Consider the following 19895-nt stretch of genomic DNA (forward strand, 5'->3'; position numbering starts at 1 on the left):
TTTTTTTTTAAAAAAGAGATGAGATCAAAATTTACATGTTTTGTTTGTTTTCAAAGTTTGCATGAACAGGTTCATCTAGAGACATTCCAATTTCAAGAAACTGACGCAACAACTGCCAATTTCAGTAAATATTTCATGTGCATTTCAGAGTTTAGAATGCCTTCTGTCACTGGTAATGTGGCTATAAGCTACTCAATCTTATGCAAACCCACGTTGGGTGGTACATCATCAGGTACATCATCAATTCTGAGATTACGGGCTGTCCCGTAATAGGATGGATTTTTATCCCATCAACATATTCGAGACACAAATTATATACAACCATGTAATAGATTCATGGTTACGATTTTTTTACTGAGGTATTCATTCCACTGCAGATCTACCTATTATCCACACAGGATGCTCGGTAGGTGTCCCTTGATAGAACTGATGATCTTCACGTGGTATATTTGATCCATGAAGAAATTTAAAGACATTGGAGAACATATTCAGGGTTTGATTCTTATCCACAAAAGGTACTCATTCCGATGCAAATACACACTCAGACCTCACAACAGTATTTGCGAACATCCCATCAATGTATTTGATAGACAACATACATACACTCCACTCCATATAACAGATTCATAGTTGAATTTGTTTCCTAGATCAGAAACTGTGAAGTTAACTTATTTATCAAGTTAAAAATAGTAGATTATGGATGATAGAAGTTACTCAATGTTACAGATCAAACATGGTCAATAGAACGTGCCCGGTATTTTTCAACAATCATTACACATAAACAATTCAAGACACCATTGCATCAGTTCCAGGATTTCTTCAACTATAAGATCGTAGAGCACATGCACATTTTATAATGGCCACAAATAATACTAACCCATAGCATATTTCTGAGTCCAGCTCCTTGCTGTTTGCTCATACTTGGCTTTGTCAGTCTTATACATATGAGCAATTTCTGGCACCAGAGGGTCATCAGGATTTGGATCCGTCAAAAGAGAACATATTGAGAGCAGTACCTAGAAACCACACTGATCAATTGTCCAGGAACAGATAAGACTTTAATTTCAAGAAACAGATATAACATGTTGCAAGAGCTTAATAATATAAGTTGATAAGCTGCACCACATTGAGCTCATGGCTTATTCCCTTGAACCCTTCACTCCTACCTTTTCGAATATCTAATTCCATAAGAGTTGCACATGTTTTTCCTCCACAGGGTTAAGAGACTGTGTAAAGTCATTGAGCATTTTCATTTTCATTAATTTCAAGTCAATGCTCAGGGCCTCAGGCAGCAAGGAACAAAGAGACCTCCAAAAGTGATGCACGTGTTTTTCCTCCTCACGGTTAAGAGACTCCGTGTAAAATCGTCAAGCATTTTATTTTTTCATCATTTTTGTTCAATCCAAGCTCAGATTTAGCGGCAAAATCTCTACATATCAGCCCTTTCAAGGTTGGTGGTGGTTAATTTATTTTATTAAACAACGATTGTATGCCTGAGTTCACACTGAATGTTCTGAGTATCGGGTAATTTTTTTCTGCTAATATATTTTATATTCTGTATATATACGCATGCCAATTCTTACCAAAGGATCTCCATGAAACAAAAAAAAAAAGGTCCACAAGCAACACAGCTACCATGAAAATTGAAGGTGGATCTTCAAACGCAACTGTAGGGTCCAAAAGTGGCCACCAAGAAAATGGGTTAAGTCATCTTTGACAATGAAGAATCCACATGTAGCCAGCTAGAAAACCAGGTGGGCCTTCATTGTAACATAGGAACTCAAAACCAACCACCTCAAGTCCAAAACAGGGGTTTCTCCACTTGAGAATTTTCGAAAGGAAACAACAAACGGAAAGATGGGTATCCACTAGCATAGGACACACCGAGGGATGACAATGGTAAAATGCCGCGATTCCGAAGACAACAATGGCAGGAAAAACTAATGCAACAATGCTTTACCTACATGTTACTTTATACTACTATTGTACATGAGAATACACTACTACCATCGAGGGTGTATGAATCAAGCTCGAGCTTGAGCTAGACTAAACAGGTACAATCTTGAACTCTAGTTCAAGCCGTTCGATCTCTTAATAAAGAAGCTCGAGTTCAAAAAATTTGTTCTTGAACATGTTAGCGAGCTCATATCACGAGTTTGGCTAGTAAACTTGAACTCAAGAACATGTTAATGAACTTCATTCGTAAAATAAATAACAGTATTTTTATCTAATAATAATATTAAACTATTAATTAATTTTAAATTCATATAAATAATCTTTAAAATTTACATAAAGCTCACGAGCAAATAAAATTGGAAGCTTAAGAAAACCTTAGCTTGATTGAGCTCCACACAAGATGGCTCATCAGGCTTGCGAGCCAACCCAACTCATCTTACACCCCCAAATATGACTTTAGAAGTAGAGAAGAATGGCAAGTTCTTGGAAACTACTTACTGTGCTGACAAATTGATGGGGGGAGGACTTATAGAAGAGATGAATGGAAAGATTCAGTCTGAAGTACATTTTAAAGCGTTTTTGGTCGTTAAGTTGAAGATTATAGATTGTGGAAAATTTGGGAACCATTGGAAAAAGAAAATTATCTACAATAAAAGTGTTCCACCTCATTCCAAAACACAAATATGACAGCTAATTCACCTTTAATCTACTCAATCAAAGCCACCGTTGGTTTTGAGATGTAAATGTGAACCTGACACAGATTAAATTACGAGAAAGCATCCAAGCGATAACAAGTGACAACCTTGGAAATTGTCAAGGCTGGGCTCCACTGCTCCTTCAAGATGTCAAGGCAAATGCTACCATTGCTGTTAATGTTTGGGTGAAAAACTTTAGTCCGGAATGCAACCTGCAAAAGTTTAATTAATAATTAGAAAAGCACACTACAATTTCAACAATGTTAAAGAGCTGAAAGAATTTGATCATAATAGTCTGCAAGAACCAAATTAACACGCACATAATAACATATACATGGAAAATAGAATTTGAAGTTTTTTTATTTTCTAATTAATTTATCGACACTTGTAGGGGAAATTGAAACTAAGTATCAAGTTTTCTCCACCAGATTCAGGCTACAAATTGCAAGACATCAGAAGTATTTTAAAAAAAATAAGTGTTGGAATGATGTCATTCGTATCCATAGTAGTCACACAAATAAAACCTTAGTTTTTAAGAAACTTACTCGATACAAGACTGCAAATAAATGCGCCGTGAAGTTGCATTCGAAAAAAAATGAAAACAAAATCCATTTCAACAGAAATCACAATCACATACTATTGAGGACAAACGTGGAAGTATTAATATTTTTTTACAATGATGAGCCAGTAAATAAAGAGTCAAAATTCACAAATATTATATTATAAATTCAGACCTTTGGAGGCTTGAAAGGGTAATCAGGGGGAAAATGAATAGTGACTAAAAACACTCCGCCTGCGTAGGGACTATCCTGTGGTCCCATTATTGTTGCTTGCCAGTGAAACATGTCCTCACCAACAGGTCCTGTCACAACAAAAGGTATATCACGTTTTCATTCAAAAAAAGGAAAAAGGATGAAAAAACGGGAACAATTACCAATCGAGTAGAGTTCAAGTGTCAAAAGCAAGTCCTGCAGCAGTGGTGTCATAGCAACATTTTTTATAATAAAAAACAAAATATTGCGAGAACAACTGTGGATACTTGCAGATTATGATTTAATTTCCTTTAAAATACCACTATAGTCGATGTAAGTGTTTGCACCATTCAGGACAAAAAGGAGGCAGGTAAAAACTTTGCAGTTGGTTTATATGGATAAAGGGCATGTATATAGAACGCAGTCCATTAAAAATAATTGAAGTTCTCCAGGTTTTTATGTGATAAAAGATATGCAGACGTAAAACAATGCATATATACTTGCAATAGAATCTCTTTTACCCAATTAATTATGAGATTCAGTCTGTTGGCCAGAGAACAGAGTTACTACAAATAAGTAAATAGATTGAAGACTTTTACCTAGGGGCACATAGCAAATACGGATACTCAACTTTTGGTTACGAAATATAATTCATGGTTTTGTATATAACAAAAGAATAACTGTGCACAAATACTATCAATTCATGACAAACATCAAATATTTTATGGCTTAGCTCCAAGGCGCAGATCGTCAATCGTAGAAAATTCATTTTCACCTCAAGGTGCGTAATTTGAGAGGCTTTATGGACCTATGATCATTGAGAGAACATACACCAACTTTATAAATTAACACAAAACTCACAAAATATATTATTCTCGCTTAAAATTCTCCACTATTCCACTAACATCAACATGTGCGCCTACAAAATTTCCACAACCGAGATAACTTTTACCAGCAGCAATTGATTATAACCATAAAATCACGCAGTCCCTCAAATAAAATCGTTAACCAACAAGTTCATAAGCACAAACTACTACTTTTTTTCTTGATCGTATTCACTAACAAGCTGCAACAAGGACCAATAACACCCGGCCTTGAGCTTTACAGCCAAAGTCACATTCTTACTCGCTGAAACAGTCGAAACAACAAAATTATACAGACTCACAAAATAATGCTAATCTGCGCACCCAAATGCACAAAATAAATTATCCTTATTCATGGCTAGGCCAACATTTTACCTGCAAACAACAGTCTAAACAACAAACCACGGCTACCTACACTGAATAAACACCAATCTACACAAAAAACCCAGATAAAAAATATGCCAAGAAAGTCAAAAAAACACAACTAAGAAACGACATCCAGACACGCTTAAAAAAATACCAGCAACAAAAATGAAAAGGGTCAACGATTTACCAGCGCTGCAAGAAGTAGGAGGGTCTTTCTGCAAATCCTTGAGCTCCTTCAAGATCCGTTTCGAAGCCATCGACCCAAAAATCGTCCGATCTAATGTAAAATTTCACCAAGAAAAAAAGACCCCGTAAATGTAAAATGTCGATGACCAAACAATTTGTTTATTACAAATGAAATATAAGGAGATTATATATTTTATACTTGTTATTAATACGTACTGATTAAAATAGAAAATGGGAGGCGATTACGCTTTAGCTTTTCCTTGGTTTTCTCCTTTCGCTGCAGCTGCTCTGCTGTTTCTTGACGCAAATCGACGACTTAGGGCAGACTTTTATTTTATTTACCTTTTTCAATTTTAATAATTATTTTAAGAAAGAATTAATGTTCTTGAAATAAAAAGCATAATTCAGATATTATTCTTTGTGTTTCTTTTTTTTTTATTACAACTCACGTGGGAAGAAAGGATCGAACCCGGAGAACCGACTAATCCGACAGAGAGTGAGACCATTGGGCTACAAATCCGGTCTCTTATTCTTTGTGTTTCAAGGATCCTGATAACATTAATAATAATTTTATTATTTTCTGATTTGTAAAATTAATCAACTCTCTAATCCTATATATGCACTCTCAAATAAATTATTTCTTTCTTTCAATTTTTTTTTATTTCTTATATAAAAGTCCGAAGCTAATATGTATGTATTGTTAGATATTTTTGATGCTTAATGAATGAAAATTAAGCAAATTAATCAATGTGTTTGATTGGAAAAATTCGAAATGAAAAACGAAGCTTAATGAACGAATATTAAGTTCGGTGGTTCTGAATTAAACTCGAAACGAGTTCTTCGAATGTTGATAGAACTTCAAACGAGTAGTCGAAACATGTAAGGGACGGAAACGAAAAAAAAAATTGTTCGGTGAACAGTGATGAACAGTGCCCGGCGCGCGGCTGCGCACGGATATGCGTGCAGGCGCGCGCTCCTGCCGAGAGCGCTCGCCAGGAGCTGCCGAGAGCGCTCGATAGCGCGCGCCCGCGCCCCTTCGCGTTTTTTCGTGTCTCTTCGAGTTTTTCTGATATTTTTTCATTTCCTTGGCATTGTTTGATGACTTGTGGTCGGTTACAATGGCCAAGGGACATCCCTATAAATGAATGATCATGTCTTTTCACATGAAAAACATTAAATGTTTGATTTATTGAAAATCAAAAAAACATACACAACATAACATCTTTGCATATTGTCTTCTTCCTTCTTCTTCAAGAGAGAGTTCCATTCATTTCCTTGTGATAGAACTTAAATATTTGAGTGCTCATTATTCAAGAGTTGTAGTTGTATCTTGGGAGAAGATTGCCACAAATCTTAAGCACATTGTGAGGGGCAAATTCTTCTTAAGGAGAAAGTGTTCAACACTTGCCTCTACAAAGTCATTTCTTTTGTTTTCTTCTTGCTTCTCCTCTCAAATTTGAATACCACAATCAACAATCTTAAGAAAAATTCGGATTTTTGATCATTTGCAAGAAGAATATCAATGGCATCAACATCTACAACTACACATGCAACCGTTGCACCAGGAGAGAAACCGGAGAAGTTTTCTGGTGCGGACTTCAAAAGATGGCAACAAAAGATGCTTTTCTATCTCACAACCTTGAGTTTGTCAAGGTTCTTGAAGGAGGATCCTCCCACCGTTGCTGAAAACGAGACAGACACCAACATGAGGGTCGCTTTGGATGCATGGAACCAAAGTGATTTCTTGTGCAAGAACTACATCCTCAATGGACTTGACAATGCATTGTACAATGTGTATTGTCAAGTCAAGACCGCCAAGGAACTTTGGGATATGCTTGATAAGAAATACAGGGCGGAGGATGCGGGTTTGAAGAAGTTCATTGTTGGGAGATTTCTGGACTACAAGATGGCTGGATTCAAAATCAGTCGTGAGTCAAGTGCAAGAATTACAACTTATCTTGCACGAGATTCATGCGGAAGGAATGAGTCTAAGCGAATCTTTCCAAGTTGCTGCGTTGATCGAGAACTCCCTCCGTTGTGGAAGGATTTCAAGAACTATTTGAAGCATAAAAGGAAGGAGATGGGATTGGATGATCTCATTGTGAGATTGAGGATAGAAGAGGATAACAAGAGCACCGAGGCCAAGGCAATTAAAATGGCAGCAAGGGTGAACATTGTTGAATCAAGTTTCAAGGGGAAGAAGAGGAAGTTTGAGAAGCAACCACAACAAGGCCAACAACCACCAAACAAGAAGAAGTTCAAAGGCACTTGTTATAACTGCGGAAAACCGAATCACATGGCTAAGGATTGTAGGAAGCCAAAGAAGGGAAATCTTCAAGCCAACGTAGTTCAAGAAAGGTCGGTACCTTTTGCTTTTTCTGAACTTGATTTATCTGCAGTTATTTTGGAAGCCAATTTGGTGGAAAACCCCAATGAGTGGTGGGTTGATACTGGAGCAACTCGACACATATACTCCAACAAAAGGATGTTCTCCACATACACTCCATCGACCGGGAGAAAACTATACACGGGGAACTCCGCCTACATCTGAGGTGGTGGGCACCGGAAATGTAGTACTGAAGATGACATCGGGTTTGGAAGTAACCCTTGTTGATGCACTTCATGTACCGGACATAAGAAAGAACCTCGTGTCGGGGTCTCTGTTGGTCAAACACGATTTTAGACTAGTATTTGAGTCTAACAAGGTTGTATTGACCAAGAATGGTCATTTTATTGGAAAAGGATATATCGATGAGAACCTTTTCAAGTTGAATGTAATGGCTATACGCCAAAATGTTGTTGAAAGTAATAAAGACAAAAGTTCTATTTACTTGCTTGAGTGTTCTCATTTATGGCATGTTCGTTTAGGACACGTAAATTTTAATACTTGCAATGTTTAATGAAACTTGAATTATTGCCTAAACACAACGTCGATCCAACACACAAATGCGAGATATGAATTGAAGCAAAAATGACCAAAGCGCCTTACCACTCGATTGAAAGATGTACAACTCTTCTAGAATTAATACACACCGATCTTGGTGATTTAAAGTTTATACAAATTAGAGGAGGGAAAAGATACTACGTGACATTCATTGATGATAATACAAGGTACTGTTACTGTGGGGCCCTTAACTCCTAATCGTTATTATAATCCCTAATTACAGCGAAAAACGAGTTTAAAATTTCTTTATAATGAGCCCGAAACATTTCTTCTATAATTTAAATACTGAAAATAGTATTTAATCTCACATCATAAACATGCCCACACGTAATCAAAACCAATCATATACAAACAACTCATATCCTCGGGACATGCCCCGGTATATAAATACATATACATATATACTGGGAACAAAACATAAATCATCAACTCAACTGTGACTCCCTCCAAAAGTACCCTCTCCGGTCTCCTGATATCCTGGAGTACCTGCCATTGTCCACACACAAAGACAACAACAGCCCCCTTGCGGGTAAGTAAAGCTCCGTATGGAACAACCATCATATATACCACAAGTATCTTAACAATGATATATGGTATGCAATGCATGTATGTCGTGGAGGTATCGGGTCAAATGCCCATCCACTGAGCACATGTCAGAATCAAACGAATCGCTATCAAATCAATGCTCGAGCTGGCACACCGGCCTCAATAAGGGATATTCGTATGATAGCGTCGACGAAGCGCCATCAAATCCCAAATCTTATATCAATCGTCGGGGCCACAAATGTCTATGCTTTAAGGGTCATGTAATACCAAACATAGCATTGTGTTCACAAACCCCATAATCCAATCAAATCATATCAGGGTATCCAAGGATCATAGCTCAACGTGAATAGTCATGTATCGATGTATGCATCAAACGATGTGTGTTAACAAAACATTTATTTTATACATCGATATTCAAATCTCAATGTCATGTATGCCACATAAACTCAACAAATAAGGCATATAGACACATATTCTCAATCCAATCAGTCAAATCAATCCAACATATATCATATAATACAGATACATGTCGTATGTTATCCGGTCACAACATACCTCAATTCTTCGTTTCCAGTTAATGTAGCCTGAAGATATCGGTATAATACTTTATCTACATCAATAACATACTCATTCCAATCAATAACATAATCCAACATCATTAATATGAGTTTCAAATATCATCTGAAACTTCAAAAATTCATATCAAATCCAAATCATATCATAATTCAATTTCGACTTCGAAGATGAGTTTATTGTCGGTTATTCTACTACATACAGGAAATTCAACTTCAAATACATGTTATTCCAGCACTTTGATATTTAGAGCTGCTGGAATCAGAAGAAAATTACCTCAATCAGAAGCCCTCGACGCGAAGATCACAGATATATAATTTGTTTCGCGTTTAGACAGTGTTTCGAAGTCGATTCGGAAGAAAAAAAATCGAAATCTCTCAAATTCCCTCGAAATTATTGAAGTTAACTGACGGAGGAAAGAAAGAGAAGAATTTATTCTTATCCCACCGCCTCTCGCGCTCGGGCGGTAGAATTCTCGCGCCCGAGCGCGAGATGTTTTGCCCCCGAGTTATTTTTGTACCGCGCTCGGGCGGTCACAAATTACCGCTCGGGCGCGGCATGTTCTGCCCAAACCCACTTGCATCGCGCTCGAGCGGCCGCAAACTACCGCTCGGGCGCGAAGTGTTCTGCCCGAACACAATTGTCATATACCCTGGCGCTCGGGCGGTCACTTTCTACCGCCCGGGCGCCACATGTTCTGTACAAATATTGACTCTTGTACTATATTGACGTCCGGCTTCTCCACTCAAGCTCTTACAACGTCAACTCATATTCAATATTCATTTTCTCAATTTCATTGTCATAATATACATCAATTGCATAATCACATATCAAATTCATGAATTATCGATAATCACATAGGATTTACGATAATATGATACACGGTCCTTACAGTTACGCATATCTTTTGAGGTCGAAAGATGAAGCTCTTGAAGCATTCAAATGTTATAAGACCGAAGTTGAGAATCAACTAGGCAAACAAATAAAGAGGGTTCGAAGCGATAGAGGGAACGAATACGGAGCACCATTTGATGAATTCTGCACATCTGTGGGTATAATTCATGAAACGACTGCTCCCTATTCACCACAATCGAATGGCATTGCCGAAAGAAAGAATCGAACTCTGAAAGATATGATTAATGCTATGTTAATAAGTTCAGGACTACCCCAAAACTTGTGGGGGGAAGCAATACTATCGGCTAATCACATCCTGAACAAGATACCCCACAAGAAAAATGACAAGTCACCTTACGAATTGTGGAAGGTCACAAACCTTTCTACAAGTACCTCAAAGTGTGGGGGTGTCTAGCTAAGGTTGAAATACCAAAGCCTAAACAAGAGCGAATTGGACCAAAGACGGTCGACTGCATATTCATCGGATATGCACATAATAGTAGTGCCTATAGGTTTATAGTGCACAAATCTGAAAATGCAGAAATGAATACGGGCATGACAATTGAGTCAAGAAATGCAGTATTTTTTGAAAATATATTTCCTTGTAAAGAGAGGAAAGAAAATGGTTCTAGCAAGCGAAAACTTGAGATGGAGCATGAAGGTCAAGTACCTACACATGATCCAACTCTAAATGAAAATGCTATGACATTGGAAGGCTCTTCAAAAGAGCAAGAGCCAAGAAGAAGCAAAAGGTCTAGAATCTCAAAGTCCTTTGGTCCAGACTTCCATACTTTTATGTTGGAGAATGAACCAAAGAACATACAAGATTCTTTGGCTAGCCCTGAAGCTCCCTATTGGAAAGAAGCCAACAACTCTGAAATGGATTTCATTTTGCGAAATCATACTTGGGAACTAGTGGATCTTCCACCAGGTACCAAGCCATTGGGATGCAAATGGATATTGAAAAAGAAAATGAGAGTTGATGGAAGTATTGAAAAATACAAAGCCAGGCTTGTGGCCAAAGGCTATAGACAAAGAGAAGGAAATGAATTCTTCGACACGTATTCACCAGTTTCAAGAATAACATTCATTCGTGTACTCATTGCTATTGCAGATTTGCATAACCTTGAGATACATCAAATGGATGTTAAAACGGCATTCTTAAATGGTGAACTTGAAGAAGAAATATATATGGAGCAAACTGAAGGCTTCATTGTTAAATGACAAGAAAGAAAGGTCTGTCGTTTAATTAAGTCATTATATGGACTTAAACAAGCGCCCAAGCAGTTGCACGAAAAATTTGACAAGGTAGTATTGTCAAATGGATTTAAGATTAATGAGTGTGACAAATGTGTTTACATTAAAGGCACTCGAGAATCTTATGTGATAGTATGTCTATATGTGGATGACATGCTAATAATGGGGAATAGCCAAGAGTTGAGGGTACAAAGAAAATGTTGACAAAACATTTTGATATGAAAGATATGGATATTGCTGATGTAATTTTAGGGATTAAAATCTTTAGAACTCCAGAAGCTATAGTCCTATCTCAGTCTCATTATGTAGAAACAGTGTTAAAGAAGTTTAACGCTTATGACTCTACCCCAGTAAAAATGCCTTTAGACGTGAATGTCCATTTGGCGAAGAATCGTGGAGAACCATTTTCTCAACTGGAATACTTCAAAATTATTGGAAGCCTTATGTACATCACTAATTGTACTAGACCTGACATCGCTCGTGCGGTTAACAAGTTAAGTCGGTTTACAAGTAATCCCTAGTGATGCACACTGGAAGGCGTTGACAAGGGTGCTTAGATATTTAAAGCACACCTCAGAATATGGACTAAATTACACAAGGTATCCTGCAGTACTTGAAGGATACTGTGATGCAAATTGGATTTCTGATACCAATGACTCCAAATCCACCAGCGGCTATGTATTTAGCATTGGTGGAGGAGCAGTCTCTTGGAGGTCATCGAAACAAACTTGCATTGCTAGATCTACTATGGAATCGGAGTTCATAGCGTTAGATAAAGATGCAGAAGAAGCTGAATGGTTTCGCAATTTTTTAGAGGACATTCCATGTTGGACAAGTCCAGTGCCAGCAATCTTGATACATTGCGACAGTCAGTCGGCAATTGCAAGGGCACAAAACAGTATGTACAATGGTAAGTCTCGACACATTCGTCGAAGACATAATACTGTGCGACAGTTGATCTCTAATGGAGTTATATCTGTTGATTATATTAAATCAAAGGATAACTTAGCGGATCCGCTTACAAAAGCATTAAATAGAGATCAAATGTACTGTCTGTCAAGAGGAATGGGTTTAAAACCTACCAAATAAAGTTTTCATAGTGGCAACCCAACCTTGTTGATTGGAGATCCCAAGATCTTGGTTCAATGGGACAACAAAGTTATGAGAACTTGAGGAATCACTCCTCATTCCTAAGACGATGAGTGAAGTTGCCTACAAAGGTAGTGAGGTTAAGTATTGTACTTTTAATGATTCCGTAGCTTGCAAAAGCGGGGTAAGTATGATACCTTTTTACAAGGAGATCACCTATGTACGTGTGAGGACGGGCCGCCTCGATGAAACACGTATGAAACCAAGATGTGTTCCATGGCCAAAACGGACACAGCCGATAAAACAAAATGGAAATGGAAGAAAGGTTATCATGTGGGTATAGTTGTCTGGGTTTACATGAACCGCCAAGAAGTTAAAGACACAAGTTCACTTCGTGGCCTAGTAAATCCGATTGTATTCCACTAAGGAAGGTTCAAAGCCAAAAGCCACCTCTCCTGATGTGATAATTTTTCGTATATACTCTCTCTTATGCATCACGAGCATTCATGCATTAATTTCATTCATGTAGAGGATTGTTAAATATTTTTTATGCTTAATGAATGAAAATTAAGCAAATTAATCAATGTGTTTGATTGGAAAAATTCGAAATGAAAAACGAAGCTTAATGAACGAATATTAAGTTCGGTAGTTCTAAATTAAACTCGAAACGAGTTCTTCGAATGTTGAAAGAACTTCAAACGAGTAGTCGAAACATGTGAGGGACGGAAACGAAAAAAAAAATTGTTCGATGAACAGTGATGAACAGTGCCCGGCGCGCGACTGCGCACGGATCTACGCGCAGCCGCGCGCGATTCTGCGCGCGCGATTCTGCGCGCGCGATCCTGCCGAGAGCGCTCGGTAGCGCGCGGGCGCGGGCGCCTGAATGCGCCCCTTCGCGTTTTTTCGTGTCTCTTCGAGTTTTTCTGATATTTTTTCATTCCATTGGCATTGTTTGATGATTGTGGTCGGTTACAATGGCCAAGGGACATCCCTATGAATGAATGATCATGTCTTTTCACATGAAAAACATTAAATGTTTGATTTATTGAAAATCAAAAATACATATACAACATAACATCATTTTGCATATTGTCTTCTTTCTTCTTTTTCAAGATAGAGTTCCATTCATTTCTTTGTGATAGAACTTGAATATTTGAGTGCTCATTATTCAAGAGTTGTAGTTGTATCTTAGGAGAAGATTGCGACAAACCTTAAGCACATTGTGAGGGGCAAATTTTTCTTAAGGAGAAAGTGTTCAACACTTGCCTCTACAAAGTCATTTCTTTTGTTTTCTTCTTGCTTCTCTTCTCAAATTTGAATACCACAATCAACATGTATAACAAATAAGGGGAAGCGATAGACTTCACAAAAAATATCGAGAACAGTTTGTAATCAGTATAAAAAGTGATTTTTGGCGTTTAATTTTAAAAAAAAATTATTTTATGTACATCTTAAACTCAGATTCTGTAGAATTTAATTGAAACTCATAAGCTGATGAATTTTCATTCTGCTTCTACAATCATCATTCTGATAAAAATAAGTAATTAAAATAACTTATTCATCATAAGCTGATGAATCATCATTCTGCTTCTTCAATCATCATTCTGATAAAAATAAGTAATTAAAATAACTTATTTATCTCAATATATACTCACTAATATTTTTTCGATTTTTTCATTTTTGTTTTCAAACAATGTTTTTTCATAATATATAAATTTAGTAACTTCTTTAAAACATAAATTATCGCAAGGACTCCCTTAATTTATGGGTGATTATTTCTTCGACTGCTGCTACTATAGTATTCAAGTTGTCTGTAAGATCTACCTCAGTCTTTATTTGTACTCTTATGTCCAAGTTTTCTTTATTGATTCTTGAAGCCCGCTTGCATATGATGTGAATTCTTCTGATTTTGTTTTGATTCTAAATCTGATTAAATGTCGATGATACGTTATTTTTATTTTATTGGAATTTTTTTGTATGGAGACTGTTAAAACTTAGCATGAAACAGAGATGGGAAAATTAATTCATTTCTTCAATATCTACACAAATTTTACCATGCTAACCGCTACAAAGTAAGAAACACGCTTTTATAAAATTAAAACTGTGACTTCTTTACACTCCTCTAAAGCTTGGTGTATATATATTATATCACACCAAGCTTGCTCAATAAATATCTATTTTGAGACTGCCCCAAAGCTTTTGTAAATATGTCTGCATGCTGCCTCTCCTCTTCGACTTATCCCCTTAATTTTTTAATTTCATTACAATAATTATATTTTTTTTCACTTTCCTTCTCTAACATTTGTTTTTGCCCCCCATTTCTGGCTCCGTCCCCGATTGGAGTGTCACAGGGCTTTGCTCCTTATATACTCCAGACTCTGACAGCAAATGTAACGTTATATCCTTTGGTTTAGGTACATTCTTGCTTGGATCGAGCCACCTTCAATGCCAAGAAAGAATTTCAAAGTTCCCGCGTCTTTAACTCGTAGAACAGAATCCAAATGATTTTTCGACGTTTTTATAAATAATACTTTTCGATAAGCAGATTTGTATATTATTATTACGAGGGAAAAAAAGATGAGCATGTGTAAAATACGTAAACGTAACTTAACGACCATCTGAGACAAATTTCTTTTCAATACTACGTCTCCAAAGGAAGAAATAATTAATTGATTAATTTGATTATACAAATAAAAAATTATTAATAGTTTTTATGACTGTTGTTTAGTGTTTTCCTAAAGGAGATTCTTGATTGTTGTTGTATTCATGTTTAGCTTTCATTTTGCATCTCATAACGAATCTCATTTTGATTGTGTAATAAACATGAATATATTTTCATTACGTTAAACAATTGTGGTAATGTTTTGGCTTTAATAATTGCCCTTATGTAGTGTTTAGTAATATTTTAATTTGATGCAGAGACAGAGCCAAACGTTTTATTTCGTATATAGAATCAATCAATAAAAAGTGAGAAAATAAAGATACAAATAATCACAAAATAATGGAGTTCGACATTTACCATGTTTGACATATATTTGATTTTTGGGTTAAAATTTCATTATTACTAGTTTTATATTTTGAAGAATCATAATTGCTGACTGGAGTAATCAGTGATATATTTTTATTGCATGAAAAGTATTTTTCATTTCGTTCCTCATGTTTCACATGACATATAAGATTTTGGGTCGGTGATGTTCATATATTTCCCAGAAAATTGGCATTTAACTATTTGCACTCTTTCGTTGTAAGAAAATAAGTAAAATCTTGAAATTTTGACACAGCTCCATGCACGGCAGTGACTTGCTCGTCAAATGATTACGCCATTCCCTTCTTCCTACCTTTCATTTATCAAAAGAAAGATACAAAGATAAGTCGCAAAGCTACACTGAAAAGAAAAGGAGAGAACAAATAAATCCAAGCTATAGGAATAAAGTCCGTTTGTTTTCAGAGCTCACACACAAAAACATACAAATTAGACACCATATTAATACATCTGCGGCTAAACACTCCCAAGTTAAGTCATTCTCCCTCCAATATACATCGAATAATCTGTAGAACCCAGCAAATCTGAACTTTAAAATGCTCTCCGTCTTTGCTGAGATTAATGGTCAATAAATTAGATTTTTGAGCTATTACAGTAATACTATTGTGTTTCAATACTATGGTTAAAAAAAGCAATTTTGGACTTGAAATTATGCCAGATGATCGCAGCGACTCTCTCGGCAGTCAGATTGCGGCTACAGCGTCAGTCCTGGGGCTTTTATCAAGAAGCTCATGAAGCTTAGCTCTGGGACTACTATTTTCATACGCCTCACCGTCGTCAGAATTATTGTTAACTCTAGCAAGTAGGTTCACTGTGCCATCCGGTTTTGGGCTAAAATCATCAATCTTGTGTAGTGTTGCATCATCTGTCTGCCCTAGTTGAGCATCTTTTAGTTTTTCCTGTGAATTTAAAATCAACCGATCAGCTAGGAATAGAAATGTGAAAGGAACAGAATTAAAAGAGTAATACAATTACCATTAACGTAGCGTTTTCAATCTTCAGTTTCTCAGAGTTGTTGATTAGTTTATTGATCTCAGATTTGATGGTCATATTCTCAGAAGTCAGTGCTTGAACTTTAATTGTTAGTTCCTCGTGCTCAGCCTGGACAAATAAGATGTTAAAGCAAAAACCTGAAAATGTGAATTACTAATTACTAATTTACCAACGTGGAAGTTGACCTGTTTTCTTAGTCTTGATCTTCTAGCAGATTCTCTGTTGGATTGTTTCCTCCTCTCCCGTTTCAGCTCTCGCTCATTCTGTAATAAAATTTAAACTTGCTAGTCATATATATCTTGACAAAAATTGAAGTACCGTGTGAGGTGAAAAGAATGGAATAATGATGATAGACCGAGATACGCTCAAAACATACCTGCGACCAGACTTCACTTGGCTTCAAAGTCTGTGGAACACTGGTTGGACTCAACTTCACATCGAAATCTGACGGATCTTTTAGCACCAATGCAGTACTCATTTTCTCTGATGTTTTTGCAGATATATTAGCGAGAGGAATCATATTAACCACCTTCACAGAATCCTGACCCAATCTTTTACCCTTGCCATTTCCAGCTGCAACAGAGTTAAAGAAATTAATGCAGACCAACATACAATATGTTTTATGATTTTATACATGTAGCACAAACTTACCGCTGTTAGGAGATCCTGTTCGACTTCTTTTCTTGCCACTCTGACCAATCTAGTAAATTACGAGTGAATTCTTATTATAGTAAAATCCTTTCAGACCACAAAAATAAGTAAAGAACAGAGAAAGGAATCCTCACCGCAGCTGTAACTCCATTACTTACGTTACTTCCATCACTGCCCCCAGTATCCTCACTGTTCATAGCAAATAATATTTGGTGTTTTAGTTTACATAAAAGCTAAGCAACACCATAAGGATAAAAACCAAAATCAGGGCCAGATCCTATAGGGAGGCAAGGAGAGAGATCAACCCCCATGGAAAAAACAATGAAATTTTGCATGTGATGTTTATAGAAATTCACATTTCGTCTAGGTCCACCACTGGCCGGGTGGCGTTCTCCACGAAAAAATCTACACTGCTGATTTAGAAACTCAGAAGGGGAATTCATATTCATTGATAGTTCCTTAAACCTTTGTGTGACTTCATTGTCAGCTGCATCATCAGCACTGTCGCCATTTCCATTGCCTATCGACATTGCAAGTCCATCAAATTCTTTCAACTTCTTCACAAATCCCCCATCAGAATTTCCAGGTGATTTGACTGGGGTCTCCACGCTCAAAGTAGTACCAGCCTGCAAACCATATTGTATAAGCAAAAATTATAGTTCTTAGATACAAATTTTATTTTACTATCTTGTTTGGTCGTCACAGATAAGTTGGATGCGCCACTGATCTCAAGAAGCCAATACTTTTTTTTTTTTTTTTGAGACATCAAAAGCCAATATTTTTAGTCCAATGTATATGAAACTTACAATATGGACTCCAGGATGTGCGTAAACGCCTCCATGAGCATAAAATGCAGCATACGGAGCCCCATAAGGAGGTATCATCGACTGAAAATAAAAAGATTTAATCAACATTTCATTCTTCTCACTCTACCAGTCCTTCAAAACTCGGAGACACCTCAACACCCCTAAGACAGTGCAAATACCTGTGGTGGTCCCCACATATAAGGTGGAGGAGCATGAGAGGCAGCAACGGAGTTATGATATGGCGGTACAGCAAGTCGAGGGCCATAATAACCCTGACGATTAACTCCACTAGTTAACATCGGTAAATTCTCAAACATGGTCACAAGAATTTTACAATTAATGTCAATTTACGGTAAGAGCTTTTCAAGCCGATCACCTGCATTGCTGCCCAATCAGGATAGACATGAATGCTATTCTGGTCCTGCAAAAGCAAGACATTGAAAAAGTACTAAGCAATAATCTCCGAATCAATACGTTCAGTTCCCAGCAATAGATATACGCACCACAGCAGGTGATGATAATGCTTCAGTCTTGCAAGGCTTCTCTTCTTCACTGTTTCCCATGGTGCGTGCCAAAAGAGACCGCGGACTAAATCAAAGTATCAAACAGCGAGGGAGGAACGCCTTTGAAAAGCCTGAATGGTAATAAATGTTTCTTCACTTCAACAATACCTTAAATTTTAAGTCCCCGAGGCCCGAGCATTACAAAGTAGTGTAAATCTAGTGCAAAGAGAAAGCAACTCAACACAAGATTAACATGCCTTGATCATGAATGCCTACATCCTTAAAATAATGCCCGGAAAGCTAAAATGTTAGATGATTTCTCTCAGATCTTGAATTATAATTATTAAAATTAAAATTAATACCGCAATAAATCTTTACCAACAGCAAAATTAAATTCAGATATACATCATAAGCTTGATAGTATCAAATCTGAAGACCAAGCAAAGGTAAGAAAATTGGTTTCTAAAGAATTGCAATTAATCAAAATAAGCTACATCTGGTCTCTGTCGTAATCGCTGAAATTTCTTAACCATTTTCTTTAAAAAAAATTGAAGGAATTGAGGTGAACAATTCCAATTAAAAAAGAAAACGACTACAGAAGAAGTTTTATCATGTTGCAACTCCAGATCCGTACGAAAAAAAGTACAAATGATTGAATATTGATAATTAAGTGAATTAATTGGTGAAAATGCAGCCACCAAATGTAGTAAAGACGAAAAGACTCCACAGGGGCTTCCTTGTCCTTTCTCATCCCCACCCAAGCCCCCCACACGCTGTACCCAAGTTGACAAATAAACGGCCATCATCTAAAAAACTGCAAAAAGATTTACCACCCTGAAATCTTCAAAACCAAACAAGATATTCAACACCCCGAAAGGCGAAGCTAAATCATTCACGTTTCTCATCAAAACTCAATAAAGATGTATCTAACCACTTACAAATGGCTAATTTCAAGGAAAAAAGTTAGATTTCATACATTTAAACTTCTCCTACTCCCCTAATTTAACGAAACTCGCAGTAATCAGATAGCACGACCAATAAAATAACTGATCTGCGAACAATCTTCGTCTGAAAACAAAAAAACAGAACAATTCATACACATCAAATAAAAAATATACTCGGAAGTTCACTTACCTCGATTACCAAACAGCTGGACGGCCAAATCATGGATTCTGCGGCAGCTAAACCGGGCTGCACATTTTCTCTCTCTAAGTCGGAGTGTTGTGAATTAACACGTTTGGGGAGAGAAGAAGAAGAGACGCTGAAGGAAACCGGAAAAAAAGGGCGCGCCAAGCCACATGACCACGTCATCCAACACGTGTCAACTTTATATATCCTGTCCGTATACATTGATGCATTGTCGTGTGACAAATACAATTATAATGGATTTTTAGTTCTCCCAATTCCCATCAAATGTTCATATTTTGTTTCGCACACGGATATCTAAAATCAGACTAGATAGATCGGTTCGATCCATATCTCTTCTATATATATTTTAACAGTCAAATCGATTAGAACCAGCCAAAATAAATCAAACAATTCGTGAACTTATGAACCGATTAAAATATCGGTCCAATCTATTCATATTTTTACCTTTTAAATTTTTTTTAAGAATTTAATTTTTTCCTTATTTTCTTTTTAATTTTTTTTAAAATATTTAAAGTTTTCTTTTAGTTATATATATAATTTTTTGGATTTTGAAATTTAGTACAAATATTATTCTAGTAGTATTAGAATATATTTTAATTTTTTGTTCTAAAAATATAGATATAATTATT

The 19895-nt window shown here is 36.6% G+C and overlaps 3 protein-coding genes across 7 annotated transcripts; 1 reads left to right on the forward strand and 2 right to left on the reverse strand.

The window, feature by feature from the left end:
• Positions 1 to 648: 648 nt before the first annotated feature.
• Positions 649 to 5187, reverse strand: LOC142526233 (ubiquitin-conjugating enzyme E2 28-like). 2 transcript variants are annotated; one of them, XM_075630496.1, is made up of 5 exons: positions 5035 to 5187; positions 4820 to 4909; positions 3386 to 3513; positions 2759 to 2863; positions 649 to 1016 (listed from the first exon to the last, which is right to left on the reverse strand). In XM_075630496.1, the coding sequence occupies exons 2-5, from the start codon at positions 4887 to 4889 to the stop codon at positions 873 to 875; spliced, it is 447 nt and encodes a 148-aa protein (XP_075486611.1). In that variant the 5' UTR covers positions 4890 to 4909; positions 5035 to 5187; the 3' UTR covers positions 649 to 872. The 2 variants fall into 2 exon arrangements, with proteins under 2 accessions (XP_075486611.1, XP_075486612.1); XM_075630497.1 differs by having other exon boundaries at positions 5065 to 5172.
• Positions 5188 to 6340: 1153 nt separating this feature from the next.
• On the forward strand, positions 6341 to 7369 carry LOC142526077 (uncharacterized). The gene has a single exon (XM_075630348.1). It carries the CDS (start codon positions 6341 to 6343, stop codon positions 7367 to 7369), a length of 1029 nt encoding a protein of 342 aa, XP_075486463.1.
• Positions 7370 to 15507: 8138 nt separating this feature from the next.
• LOC142527410 (common plant regulatory factor 1-like) lies at positions 15508 to 19452 on the reverse strand. Of its 4 annotated transcripts, XM_075632199.1 has the most exons (13): positions 19252 to 19452; positions 19094 to 19185; positions 18118 to 18248; positions 17991 to 18035; positions 17794 to 17886; positions 17615 to 17695; positions 17274 to 17434; positions 16943 to 16997; positions 16809 to 16857; positions 16534 to 16730; positions 16343 to 16420; positions 16140 to 16265; positions 15508 to 16063 (listed from the first exon to the last, which is right to left on the reverse strand). In XM_075632199.1, exons 3-13 carry the CDS (start codon positions 18175 to 18177, stop codon positions 15848 to 15850), a joined length of 1161 nt encoding a protein of 386 aa, XP_075488314.1. In that variant the 5' UTR covers positions 18178 to 18248; positions 19094 to 19185; positions 19252 to 19452; the 3' UTR covers positions 15508 to 15847. The 4 variants fall into 4 exon arrangements, with proteins under 4 accessions (XP_075488314.1, XP_075488312.1, XP_075488313.1 ...); XM_075632197.1 differs by lacking the exon at positions 19094 to 19185 and having other exon boundaries at positions 18118 to 18268; XM_075632198.1 differs by lacking the exon at positions 19094 to 19185 and having other exon boundaries at positions 18118 to 18273.
• Between the last annotated feature and the right edge of the window lie 443 nt (positions 19453 to 19895).

The sequence above is a fragment of the Primulina tabacum genome, chromosome 15, assembly GCF_025594145.1.
Source record: "Primulina tabacum isolate GXHZ01 chromosome 15, ASM2559414v2, whole genome shotgun sequence".
NCBI lineage: Eukaryota > Viridiplantae > Streptophyta > Magnoliopsida > Lamiales > Gesneriaceae > Primulina > Primulina tabacum.